This window comes from Thrips palmi, unplaced genomic scaffold, assembly GCF_012932325.1.
Source record: "Thrips palmi isolate BJ-2018 unplaced genomic scaffold, TpBJ-2018v1 HiC_scaffold_18, whole genome shotgun sequence".
Taxonomy (NCBI): Eukaryota; Metazoa; Arthropoda; class Insecta; order Thysanoptera; family Thripidae; genus Thrips; species Thrips palmi.
In genome coordinates this window covers 3,954,655-3,968,682 of record NW_023144627.1, presented here as the reverse complement: position 1 = coordinate 3,968,682, position 14,028 = coordinate 3,954,655, and the positions used below count along the sequence as shown (strand labels likewise).

The 14,028-nt window shown below is 44.0% G+C and overlaps 2 protein-coding genes across 2 annotated transcripts; one reads left to right on the top strand and one right to left on the bottom strand.

The window, feature by feature from the left end:
- Window positions 1-259: 259 nt before the first annotated feature.
- On the bottom strand, window positions 260-3,343 carry LOC117644975. The gene is made up of 5 exons (XM_034384838.1): window positions 3,216-3,343; window positions 2,833-2,930; window positions 2,066-2,224; window positions 1,262-1,432; window positions 260-642 (listed from the first exon to the last, which is right to left on the bottom strand). Exons 2-5 carry the CDS (start codon window positions 2,920-2,922, stop codon window positions 454-456), a joined length of 609 nt encoding a protein of 202 aa, XP_034240729.1. The 5' UTR covers window positions 2,923-2,930; window positions 3,216-3,343; the 3' UTR covers window positions 260-453.
- Window positions 3,344-3,826: 483 nt separating this feature from the next.
- LOC117644310 lies at window positions 3,827-9,391 on the top strand. Its single transcript, XM_034383649.1, has 7 exons — window positions 3,827-4,129; window positions 5,509-5,730; window positions 6,676-6,850; window positions 7,584-7,780; window positions 8,318-8,572; window positions 9,153-9,259; window positions 9,354-9,391. The coding sequence occupies exons 2-7, from the start codon at window positions 5,600-5,602 to the stop codon at window positions 9,389-9,391; spliced, it is 903 nt and encodes a 300-aa protein (XP_034239540.1). The 5' UTR covers window positions 3,827-4,129; window positions 5,509-5,599.
- The last annotated feature ends 4,637 nt before the right edge of the window (window positions 9,392-14,028 follow it).

Here is a 14,028-nt window from a genome sequence, read left to right as displayed (position 1 = left end):
CCGGTCCAGGGATTCGTTAAAATACCCTATTGGGGTATCCAAAGTGTATCGTTGGGCTCAGCTGCTCAAAGGGTATGGTGTAGCTTCAACATCCCCCTCCACAATCTTACACTGGCCGAAAGCTACCCTTCTGCTTCTCCCGATTACCAATGAACTTCCGGTCTGGAACTACTCTTCAGTCCCGATTGAACTCGTAAGGGCTATCGAGGAGACGTCAGGTTTCTTTTTTCAGATGTTTATTTAATCTCATTTAGTTACATTCAAAGGTATTCATCCAAGGAGCGGCAGCTACGAAGGAAATAAAGATATCGTCAGGTTTCTTCGTAATATGGGGAAAATTTTTTCTATTACGGAGGATTTGGCTTCGTGGAGTCAAGCAATTCATCGTAGATTTAGCCTGCGTTTTCTTCTTATTACGAAGATTCTTGGCAGACTTTAAACTGAGCATGGGTCTTAGCTGGGATGCCCCGTGCTTCCCTTTGCGTATCGGGCCTCGCCTGTGGCGACGAAGCAGACAATCATTTCGCCGTGCTCGTCGTACAACTGGACCTCCACGGGCCAGATGTATTTGTAGAGCTTGTCCGGCATCAGCGCCATGGCGGCGTCCACGTCCACGGTGGCGTTGCGGACGAGGAAGTGTCCCTGGGGCATGGCAAGCACGCGTTAGACCCTCCACAGTGGGCCAGAAGACCGGGGAAGACGGCCAAAGCTCTGGTCGTGGTTTGAGCTCCAGAGTCGCTCAACAGGACTCGATCCGAGTGTGTGATCCCACCAATGCATGCCTCGTTCGAAGCCCAATCCATTGGTGGGGCCACACGTTCGGTCCGATTCTCATTACGCGACTCGAGAGCTCGGAAGGCGTCTATGATTTTGACCACCTTCACCGGTCTTCTGACATACTTAGCCTCAGTTTTTTTAAATTGGGAAATCCTGGGAAGTTAGATCCGAAGTTCCCTCAGGAATTTCCGATCTACCGGTCGTACTGACTTGACTAAATCGTCATCGTCATTAACCAGGTACTATTGCCTTTAAATTTTTTCTGAGATACGCGTAATTTACTGCATTCAATTATTTGGGAGTTTTTTGGTCAATAAATCCAATAAAATATGTAAAAATTAATTTCAAAAGCGAAAAGTACTTACATATTATTGTTACACAAATTACTATAGGTGCTACTGACTAAATGTCAATACCATTTTCTAAAAGTCTATAGCTAGTCTGAGAGTGTAGCTGCGTTTTCTTAGTGCGTACTTGCACTTACCGGCGGCACAGGGCAGGTGTACGGCGGCTCGAATGTGTCGTATATCGGACTCCATATCATGCCTCTGGTCGGAATCAAACGACAGATGGCTGCGGTCCAGACCCAGCGAAGGTAATACTCGCATAGATTGGGCGACTTTGCCCCAGTGCACTTCGTAATGATGACGACGAACTGAAGATGGAATACTCAAATTTAAACCTCACACTGGTAAAATAACGACATAAAAATTATGTCCTCTAAGGCATAAATACTCTTTTACGCCCTTCCCAAGGGCATAGATCGTTCTATGCCCTTGGGAAGGGCGTGAATGGTGTAGGAATTTCAAGCAAAATTTTATTGCCCTTCCTTCAGGCATTTACGAATGCCCTTCAAGGGCATAATTTTAATGCCTTTGTTTCACCAGTGCACCGAAAGGATGAACTGTTGAGACAATGACTAGCGTGCACCCTTATGTTAAAACTAAGATTCTCTTGTTTCCGGTTCCATTGTACCTCGAGCATCAATTACTGTATCGTGCGAAAGTGCAACCAATCGCTTCTACGTAGGAAAATTAGCCAGGAATTGAAATTTCTTCTAGCTGAGCAGTAAGTAATTGCTTTACATTGGCAGGAAAAAGTTATAAAAGAATACGAATCAAATCAGGCCAACAATTTACCTGCCAACATCAGAACTTTGGCCCTTTCTTTTGCCGTGCCCGTTAATACACCAGGGTTCATATTGGACAAGTTCTTTAGTCCGCTTTAGTCCTTATTTCGGTTCTAAACATTTTTCGTATAAATGTACACAATTTTTCTTAATGTGTACCTTGGATGTGTTTTTCATTCCTTTCCGGAACAAGATGTCGGCTGTGACGTAGTTTGCGCCCCACTCGTCCATGATGGTGGTCACGTTGTAGATCTCGATGTGGTGCTTCTTGTCCGTGCAGACTCCGACGTCGTATATTACCGGAATAGCTTTAGGCTTCTGTAGCAGCAACACTCAGATAACCTTACAAACTATTGAAGCCTTACGAAAAAGAGTGGCTTGATGTAAAATAAAGTATTTTGAGCATACGTCATGTTTCAAAGAAAACAGTTCGTAATTTACGAAGTATTTCTTCGTATTAGAAAGTAAATTAGACTGTTCCACGTTTGCTCCTCCGTCAGGTGTTTAGCGTGAAAGTATTAACCCTTCATTGACGAGTTTCATGCCCGAAAAGGTGACCGGTGGTCAAAAGCAACAGATTTGGAAAAAAAAAACAAAGGGAAAAAAAAGACGCTCTGGATGAGGCTTAAGTTAAAAGGTTAGTGTTCATTTATATCCTGCATGTGTTGTTACTTAGCGTAAAAACAATTGTTTTGTTTATTTCACACAATTAATGCTACAAGAAATTTCATGTTCCAAATCTTTTATCTATCACCATTTTCTCAATTTTTGTGATGTCTTGTACTTTAAAAACACTTCACTCAAAATTCCTTCTTGTCACATTTGGGTCATGGGGGGTCACTAATGCTAAGTGAGTCCAAATTTTTTTCTCATTTAGCTTCTTACTTTGCGTCAACATGACCTTTTCCTCCTGTCAGGGCACTTACTCGCGCCGTTGACCGAGAGAAGGTGCCACTCATCAGCGTTAAAAGGAGGACCGTCAAAGACAAGACGCCCGACGCACATCTTAGCGCCATGTCTGAAACTAATGTGGTCATACATGGTTAAAACAACTATATATCATCACAATCAACGCTTTTCAGGCGGCGGACGCACCTACTCTACAAACTGAACTGTGTACTCAGTATGCATCTACAGATGCATACTTGCAAGTGCACACCTACAGACGCATACTCAGCTGAGTACACATCTGCAGATGCATACTTGGAGAGGTTAGGTGTACATCTGTAGATGTGTACTCAGCCAAGTATGCATCTGTAGATGTGAACTCAGCTGAGTATGCATCTGTAGATGTGTACTGAGTACACACTTCAGTTTGTAGAGTAGGTTTCGAACTAAGACCTTTTTCAGGCCCCGTGGTCTGTCTACAGGAGCCAACGGAATGGTTCTATGGTGTGCCGTCAAATGGACGTCCCTGTGGCACGCAGAGACACTGCGATCATCTCGACGCTTCCTGCCACTTGATCGACCATTCGCATGCCGTATCTTGCAGTCGTGTCGTACGCCCCTCGTCAACAGCTTGCATTTATCGTCGTGAACAGACAGCACCGGAGACGATTTCCATCCGTTTGAGCGAGCGACGGTCAATTTCGTCTTTGCCCAAGGCTAATTTGACAAATCTTAGTGGATCTTCTCGTTGACTTTAGAAATAAATTATGACAATGTAGTCTCGGCTTGAGTTTCATTAAATTCAGCGCTGGTATGGCACGAAGTGACATATCCTATTGATGCGGATCGATTTTCCCCCTCGTGTAGTTGACAACAGAAACAAATACCTGCGTAACACGAGGAATCCCCGGACTCTCGCGCCCATGTACGTATCCCTTAACGTAACGTTCCTCAAAATTTCACTTCTCTACGCGATTTTGACCCTTGAGGCCTATTTACCGTCCTAAGAAATGTGATTCCATATTTCATGTGTCAAGCGTCATGTTACGCTGATTCGGTTAAGAATTTTCCGTATCTTTTGATGATTTAATTTCATGTTCCAATGTCTGTTTGGCAGATTTTAGAAACAGTCACACTGTTACGAACTAAACGAACGGAAGTGGCGTGCTTAACTGACACATCAGCCTGCTCCAAATGTGTCCTTATCATTTGCATGCTGTTGCAATCTAGCAACACCCATCAAACTTCTCAGGTGCCGTTTTCGATGCTGGCCAGCCTAACGTCACGGTTATCATCTTAAGTGTTACGGAACGTAGCGAAAGAAAAGAAAGTCGGGTAAGGTTCATTTAGAAATTTTGCGAAATGTTACGCAGAGCGGTGGGTGGGTAGCTTGGGCCAGCGTAACGTTTCTCCTATCGGGCGGACGGCGAGGGTTCAGAGATTTTACAACCTTCCCTACTTACTGTGCCAGTGAACCGCTTTTAAATCTAGTTCTCACGTGTCACGAACTCATCACGACTCGGTGATGTAAGTGCGCTCTGCGTTTCTGTGTTACAATCTTTCCCGGAACAAGTAGATTGAAAATGAATGTGAGACATTACCAAGAGGGAAAAAACCTTGAATTTTAATGTTCAACGTCACTGAATTCCATGAGATGATTTTCAAGGGATTGGAATCAAGTTTCCATGACAGTCGATTTGTATTTCAGCGTTTTTTTATTTCAAGAATTTCTTTGTATTTCGACTAGACTGCGTGAAGACATTCGGCTTTAACTGTCTACAACTGCTGACTGAATTTGAGCGTTTCCACTTGGACTTGTCAGTATCTGTTACAAATGTCCACCGCGGATGATCATGTCAGCAGCGTACTCATCCGCATCAATGTTTCTCAATGGATCACATATCTGACTTCCGTTTTCATTCTTCCTAGAAGATCGGTGGAGGCGGTCGAAACTCAAGACGCGCTTTGAGCTCCTGTGTCGCCATACAGGACTTGAAGCGGACTAGTGACGCTTCTAATGGATTTCTCGTTCGGAGTGCAGTCCATTGGTTAGGGTCACACGATCGGTTGGAGTCCCATTCAGCGACTTTACACTGTGGCAAAAAACTGAGGAAAGTTCTGTGAACAGGTCGAGGTAATTCTCCGTAGCCTCCTTGTTAAAGTTCTCCGTAGGACCTTGCAGGGTTCTCCATTCAACTATACAGTCTTCCAGGTTCGAGAAGACCGTACGGTCCTACGATGAATGCTGTATTATCCTACGGATAATATTGGTACGCGAGGGCCATAAGAAGAATCTTGGCTAAAAATTAACAGAATTTTTCGTAGCCTTTTGCCATAGTGTGGAGCTCAAAACGCGTCATAAGTTTTTACCTCCTCTACCGCTCATCTGGCTCACTGTGTGTGTTTACCGTATGCTACGATCTCAACCTCACTGTGCGAAAAATCCACAATGAATCCCGTTAATTTTTTTGCCGGGATTTACTGTAGTTCAGAACACAGGATTTACCGTGCCTGGCTACAGTATCTACTGTACCTGGTACAGGATATTCCGTACTCCACTCCTGTGGTACAGTAAATCCCGTACAAAGTACAGTAGATCCTGTTTAAAAAGTACAGTAAATCCTGTACTCTGAACTACAGTGACAGCTGTACTAATCACTACAGGATTTACTGTGATTTTTTCCCACAGTGCTTATGTTTTGTCCCCTTTACAGTGTGAGTGATCCACGTGCATCCTGCCCCCGGTTTCCGTGTCAGACGGACGCCCCTCGCTAGAGCATCGACAGTTGACTAGTGCTGCGTACCATGGCTGGCGCGCGGAAAGGGAAGAAGAAGGGCGCCAAGGCGGCTCAGGACGCTCCAGTGGCAGCCTCTGCCAAGGGCAGGGCGGCCAGGGCTCAGGAAGGCACACCGCCGAAAGAGCAGCTTCACGACGGGTAAGTACACTGGTAGTTAAAGCGATCCCGCCCGACTAGATGAACCGATTGCAAGGGGATATTACTGCAGTTACTGTAGTAACTGTCGTACAGTACAGTACTGTTGGAAGTAATGTTGTAGTTAAGCAGCAAATATGTTGCTAATTTTCTGCATGACTGAAAGTTGTTTGCAGATGACTTAACTTGTTTACTCATGACTTGCGTTGTTCATCAACAAGACGTTTGTAAACCAGCTGAAGTATACAGCCTTATGAGCATCAATTTTGATTGCTGATTAAGTCAGACCCAGTAAAGTCCCTCCTAGTGACCCGCAGTAGTCAGTGCTTGGACTGTCCGGGTTGTTTGTACGCAGCAAAAGATTGTTCTAAAACAGCGTAGAGTTATGTTTTAGTTTAAGCACTGTAACCGCCAAATTTCCTTGTGTTCTTTTTCCTCTGTACACTTGAAATCTTACGCGAAATCGGTTGAAATCCCGTGAAATCCCTTCAAAATCTGGTGAAATGTCGCATACCCATCTAAATTCCGCAAAGTCTTGCGTAATTTTGACGTGAAATCTCCCCAGATCCATTCCTAAGAGAATCTTGAACGTTTAAAAACCCTTTCATTGTATTTTCAGCAACATAAACTAATGCAGATTATTTCGCTCATTAATAGTTTGTAAATTACGAAGCATTTTCTTTTTAAGCTTATTTATGCTCAAAATACTTAATTTTTACAAGCTACGTCTCTTTGTGAGGCCGGAAATAGTTTGGAAGGTTTTCTCAGTGAGTGTATTCATCCACAGTGCGAGTTGACACCTTGAACTTTCGCGCCAAGCGCCAATTCTGGCGCGAAATCCCGCCTAAACTTTCTGCAGGAATTCTGCACGAATAAATTGAAAATGGTTACCCCCTCCGGCAATTTTTTTTGTAAGACAAAGAGTGAATGCAGTTTCTGTTCGCCTAGGCCGTCCTTGGCCGTGCTGCCGGACGCCGTGCTGCTGCAGGTGCTGTCCTGGCTGCCCGTCGAGGACCTGCTGAGGGCGGCGCGGGTGTGTCGCCGCTGGAGGAAGTTGACGGCGCGACCAGAGGCGTGGCGGCACGCGGACGTGGTGATGACGTCATCGACCTGCAAGAAGCAGGTAAGATAAGCACTGGATGATGATGTTCAATTTTGTACACCCTTAAAACCTTACGAAGTATTTTGAGCATACATAAGCTCAAGGGGGCTCATACATGTTAAAAGCTCTTTGTAAAAAAAAAATTCTGATGTAGACGGATCAAGATTTTACAACATCTGTTTTAAAAACCCCTTTTAGAAAATTGAGAAAGCTTCATTTCGGCTTGAAGTGAAGTGACTTTGACTTTTTTTGGAAATTCAGTCGAAACTTTTAAAAATTTTGGGTTTTTCGTAAGATTTTGTTCTCATACTTGCTAAACTGGGGGGGGGGGGGGGGGGGGAAAATCGGGGAGACTCCCCCCATTAGTGTCAAAAAAATGACTAGAAGGGGCTTTTTATCTGCAATAGTTTTCATTAATAAAACAATTAATTATTTTTATTTATTTCTTGAAAACTATTGCAGATAAAAAGCCCATTCTAGTCAATTCTATGACACTACTAGGGATGAGTCCCCCTGTTTTTCCCCCCCAGATCTGAGTATTTTGAGCGTACATAAATTCAGACTAATTTACCTCGTTATACGAAGAACCAGTTCGTAAATTTTTATGTATTTTTTTTGTAAGTTTATGTATGCTCAAAATACTTTGTTATAGCAAACTGCGTTGTTTTGTAAGGCCTGAAATAGTTTGTGAGGTTTTCTCAGGGTAAGTGGTGCTATACATTTTGTTCTCCAACCCCGCGGTGTCTGCCTCCAGGTGTGGCTGCTGGAGCGCGCGCCGCAGCTGCGCCTGCTGGACATGAGCGGCATGGCCACGGCCGACGACTGGGGCTTCGAGCACGACGAGGCAGTGTGGGACGCGTGGGAGCGCCTCGACTGCATGGACTGCCCGGCCAGGCAGCTCGACATCCGCGTGGAGCGGGACGGCTGTGCCAAGATCGCGCTGCTGGAGAAGTAAGTAGCGTTGTACTTTGCAGTTTCATTACGCATTTTTAAGTCCAAAATCTTCGATTGGTGACCCACTACCCACTGTAAAACTTTCTGCTCATCGATTGTGGAAATGTTTGAGAGTGTGCTCGTTCAGCCCGTTACTGACTATTTTTGATCGTCAAGTACGTATTCGTTTAGGCTAGAATAATTTTTTTTAAAATTCAGCATAAGTAATTTCCCAGAAAAGTAAGATAAATAAGTAAATGAAGTTAATAGATTGTCGTTACTTTTTTCATCAATTATTTGGTATCAATTCTTTGAGAAACGTAAAGTTCATGTAATATGTTCACACTATATTACCATGTACACACTAAATGGTTATGAACTTTATGTCCATAACCACGGCCGTTTTTGTGCATACTAAAGTTATGTTCATATTTGTACTTAAATTAGATACGTACAGTGTTGTGAATACTTCAGCTCAAAACAGAAATATTGTCCCTCATTGCGCTCCTGCAAAAATTTTTAATTTCGAACTGCTCTTCAACTGTTTTTGCGCAGATGGGGCCCGAAGCTGGAGAGGCTCAAGCTGCGCCTTGGCACCTGGTTCAGTCAGTTCGGTCGCGAGCGCGGACAGCTCCACCTCGCCATCAAGAAAGTCGGCAAGATGGACCTGCTGACCCACCGGGACCTGACGTACGAGCTGCACAAGGGGGCCCATGGCGGCTACGACGAGGAGCTGGGCAAGGGATGCCCCTCCCTGGTGTCCTTCCCTTCCACTTCCCCACCGTGCAGGACTACAAGCACTGGAAGGAGGTGGGTACACCGTGCAGTCATCGCTCCCCGTTCTGTTATCTGCCCAACGAAATATTTGGACGGGTGGCACATCGGTACCACTGCCATTGGTAGCCACCCCTGAGCCACCCCCTATCACTTTTGCACAACTTTGTTTCTCTCTCTTCACTCCAAATAATTACTTAAATAGACTTCGTGACCCCTAAGATTCTTAAAATCGTATTTTTTTTTGACAGTTCTCGTTGTATTTTATTTGTACCACTTTTTTTCCCCTTAAAAAAGCTCTCTATTTTTACGTTCAAAGAAAAGTCGGAAAAGATTTGGAACATAATCGAACGAAGCTCGTATGCCCTCGCTCAAGTTTACATGTATCTAAGGGAAAATACCCGCCCTAAAATTTTTGCACCAAATTGTTTCCAAAATGTCACAAATACGGAAATTTTCAATATTTTCCCCCCAAAATTCTGCAGTTTTGGCCCGAAGTCACTTTGATTTCTTCACTGTAATTCCCAGTCCGTCCCCCCCCCCCCCCCTCTTTTTTCATATTTACTCTTGGACCTTTCGAGCGTGCTCCAATGCTGATGGTTGGATGGCGTGGCAGGTGGTGCTGGACGTGCTGGCCCACAAGAGCGGGCCCGCTGACGGAGCTGGCGCTGCTGGCCTCGGACAAGTGCCCCCAGGTGCCCGCCGAGCTGTGGCCTGCCATCGGCCGGTGCACGCAGCTGCGTCGCCTCGCCTGCCGACGCCGCCGGGCCTGGCCGTGGTCGGGCAACTGCCGCTGCTCCGGGACCTGTCGCTGCAGCCGTCCAAGAGCGTCTCCTTGCCCAAGAAGACCCGTGAGGCGCTGCTGGCGGGCACGCTGTGCTCGGGGGACTGCAGCGGCTGGAACTGCAGTTGCCGCCCCCCGTGCGGGGATCCGCGGACCGCATGGCTGCCTTGCTGGATGAGCTGCTGAGCAGTGAGTAGCGTACTTGAATTACCTTGAGTGGGTTCAACTTTTCTTGAGTGGATGCCACAATTGTAGACGAGAACTCAAACGTGCAGCAGCAATGCAGTGGAGGGGGGACCCTTCGCGATTGTTGGGAAAGAGTTAGCGTGTGCAGTTTTCTCCCCTATTTCCAACAATCCTTCCTACTTACAGGCGTGATGCCGGTTAATGTATTCAAGTTTGTAAAATGATCGAATGGAAAAGTGTTTCCCCTTGAGTGCAGTGCCATTTTTTTTTTCCCATGAAGTATCTTGCTAAAGTTCTGTTTTGTGTCAGAGGCTAGGGGAAATAATCCAGCCAAAATTTTTACACTGCAATGCACCAAACATGTAGAATGTACTGAAATTCATACAAAGTTACTAAGATTTATCGAAATTAGGGAATAAAAATTTGCTGTAATTCGACGGAATTTTATCGAAAATTATCAGCAGTTCATTGAAATTCGACTGAAATTCGTCGATATTCGACTAAAATTCATCGTTATTCAACTGCAATTCATTGGATTCGTACTCCGAAATTCACATTGATTTCCCCTCGATCATCCAATGGGAAATCGTTTTAGAGTTGCGTATTTAAGCTGGTCCCCTTTGTCGGCAGGGATTTGCAGCGAGGTGCGCTGCCTGAGCCTGACTGGAGGCTGCTACCCCGCTGCCGTGATGGCCGGCCTGCTGAAGGACGTCACCAGGATGCCCGCTTTTACCGAGCTCCGCCTGTGTGCTGTCAAAGAAATCGAGTCGGAGCACCTGGGCCGTTGGCTGCCTCAGGGCCCCTGAAGGTGAGTTGGTTTCTCTGTCCGCTGCACTGTGGGCGGGCCAGAAGACCGGTGGAGGCGTCCAAAACTCTGGACGCGTTTTGAGCTCCCGAGTCGCTAAAAGGACTCGAATTTAACGTGTGACCCCCCCAATGGATTCCTCGTTCGGAGAGCACAGTGCGAGGGAAACTTATCTCTGAAGACCTCCCACCTCAAATTCTTTTTTAATTTAAAAAGAAATTGTCTCCGCCTGTTGTTTTGTGATATCTCTCCCTCTTGTTACTTTCCAGGTGGTTTGTCTCGAAGACATCTCGATGAAGTTGGACGCTACGCTGGAGTCATCATTGAGCGCGTTGGGCCGCTCCCTGCACCTCAAGATCCAGTAGAGTCGACCAGGAATCTCCTCTCCCACTCTTGTTTTTTTTTCTGACTGATTATTTAAAGTCATGTTACTTTTCAAACAATTGTGACCTCCAACTCTGCACTTTGGGCCTCAATGGCGATTCCAATTTAGTGTGTGAGTGTTAACTACTTTCTGTTTTCTTTTTAATTTTGTTTTAGCTATTTGATTTTAGACTGAAGTTATCATCGTTTTTTGTTGTTTGTTTTTTTAAATCTGATAATTTTAATGGTGTGACAAGATCCTTGGATCTTTTACCAGCCAGTGTACTTTTAATCATGCTGTAACGTTTACTTGTAAATACAGCTTTTTTTTGCAAAGCGTATCTGGTGTTTCTTTAGCACCTCCTTAATCATGCCACAGGCCTTGATGCTATGGCACTAATTTTTTTTTTTTTTTTTTTTTGACTGAGCTGAGTAAGCAAACCATTGCAGGCATTATCTTCTTCATCTCCAAAAATTGAATAAAACTTATTGTCGTAAGCTCCTTTATGCATGAATCACTTTTTACAAAATTGTGAGATGGGTTGACCTGAAAACCGCAGCATTTAGGACGGTGGCCAAGTAGTCGTTTGGTGCACGATTATAACCTGACAACGTATTTTGAGCATGCATAGGGTCAGGGGGGGAAGAACTGGACACCCCATATTTTACTTCAAATACTGTAGGCACAGGAATAACAACTATCATTGGCGAGCGATAGCGAGCCCTTGCCGTGTTTGGGCGGTCCAAAAAGTGACTGGTCGTGCGTCTGTCTGTCTGTCTGTCTGTCTGTCTGTGTGTCTGTAACTCACTCACGTTTCTCAGCAACTACAACACTAATAGTTCCCAAATTTTGCACCGAACATCTCCTAAAGCTCCCACAGGGGGAGTTTATCTTATATTCACGATTACTACCGTTTGAAATATTCAAAACATCTTTTTGAATTAGGTTCTTAGCGTGGTTAGGTTGGCAGCATTTATGAATTTTTCATACTTGCGGCCGCGGCTCTCAAATACGGGACTGGCAGAACATTGGCAAATAAAACAAAATAGAGAGCAGAAGGGCTTAGAAGTGAGTTCGGTCATAGTTTTTCGATATTCTAGAATGATTGAAACCCCTCCGGAGTGTCAACACAGTGAAATACGGAAAATGAAAGTGACAATAATTACGCGTTTCGTCGGTCCGTCCGCCCCCTCCCCTCCCCCGCTACAGGGGAAATGTTTTAGTCAGTGGAGTGAGTGTGTTTGATAATTGCAAGAATGATTTGGTCTTTATAAGCTTTGAGAGTGTATTTCCATTTTTATTCTCAGACATTTTACTTTTTAGTTGTTTTCTTTGCTCAATAACAATTAGAAAATAGATTTATACAATCTACAAGTACAAACCAGCGACTCTAATCTTGCCAAAAAAAATAGTCTTTGCTGACTCTTGACACTGACTCTGGGAAAAGGCTTCATTGCAATGCTGTATGTTTACTATAGTACTAACCTTAAAGATAACTATATGGTGAGTGAGTGTAGCGCATACAAGGTTTGACTTTGACATCTGATTCAATGAGTCGATTCAGTGACTTGGTCGTATGATTTCAGAAGACGATTCTTTTAACTTCATCATATATTGTCTGAGACAACTGGTAATTTGTGTGGGTCATGGTTTGAGTTTTTAATTTACTCAGAATGTTAGGTAAATACTTATGCTATACTGTTTCAAAAATTAAATATCACATCATGACTATCATTATGAATAAGATTAATTGTGTTTAGCAATAAGTGGGCTCGACATTGGATTCTATGAAACGATTCATTGGATCTGACAGAAGGTCTTCTCCGTAAAGTAGTTGCAATCAGCCTGCCTGTAAATGTGTCTCTTTTTAATTAATTGAGATAAATCAATATAGTTTCATCCACTTGTTTAAAATAAAAGGGAGATAAAAGGCTTTTTAGGTATTACAAATTGCGTGTTCATAAGTTCAATAACAAGGAGAAATCGAATGGTAATTGAAGCATTTGTTAATTGTACTAAGGAATTCAATGCTGACTGTCGAATGTTACTCGACTGAGTAACAGTGACAGGGTTCATGTTATGACACCATGAACAGGAAACACAATAATTAGAAATTGCGTTCATTTTAACAACTGCAGACCCATACTTTCAACTAGAATTACATGATTTCCTCAGTACCAACATTTCCTCAGTGAGTCATTGTTTCCTGCAATATTTGGTGTGCTGATCACAAAAATGACTTTTATTTTCACCCCAGACCTTTACTTTTCCAAATATTTACCAATTTCGGACCAAAATTTTTAAGTCGAGTTTTACATAGTTTCCTGCAGTTTTTGGTGTGCTGATCACGAAAATGACTTCCAATTTCATCCCAGACCTTTACTTTTCCAAATATTTGCCAATTTCGGACCAAAATTTTTAAGTCGAGTTTTACATAGGTTCCTGCAGTTTTTGGTGTGCTGACCACGAAAATGACTTCCAATTTCATCTCAGGCCTTTACTTTTCCAAATATTTACCAATTTCGGATCAAAATTCTTAAGTCGAGTTTTACATGGGTTCCTGCAGTTTTTTGTGTGCTGATCACGAAAATGACTTCCAATTTCATCCCAGACCTTTACTTTTCCCGAAATTTACCAATTTGTGACCAAAATTTCAAAGTTGAGTTTCCCATTGTTTCCTGCAGTTTTCAGTAAGATAATCAAGAAAATGACATGAATTCCGCGTCTTTGTTACGGAAGACTCTGTATTGGCCTTACGCATCGCTCGCCTACTACGCGCCCAAACTAAACGGCGCGTACCCCTAGTAACTTTTTTCCGTGGCATCAGCGGTTCATTACACGACGGGTTGTGGGGCCAGTACATACGGCATTTGAAGTCAAATGTGGGGTGTCCATTTTCTTCCCCTGTCCATTTTTTCCCCCCCCTGACCCTAGTAAAAACTACTTATTTTGCTCTACATAGAAATAGTTCGTAAATACCAATTATTTTCTTTCTAAGCTTATGTATGCTCAAAATGCTTTGTTGTAACAAGCTGCTATTCTTCGTAAGCCCTAAATAGTTTTTAAGGTTTTCAAAGTGATAATGGCAACATCAAAGTCGGAGCACAGTTCAAGGCGATCCTTCCATGGCCAGTTCACACCCGTCAAACAGTGATTTAGTCTCACTCTGTCATTTCGAGTGTACAAGTGCTTCGGAGAGGCGCGCCAAATAATGTGGCCTCTGGGTGGGATTCCCCGGGCCCAAGTGACGCCTGTCACGACGGCTCTCGCTCTCCGAGGAGCCGCAGACTCCAGTCGTTGTCTGCGCTTTCCCCACGGAAGTCGCATTTTCCCAGGACTCTGACACTGTGAGT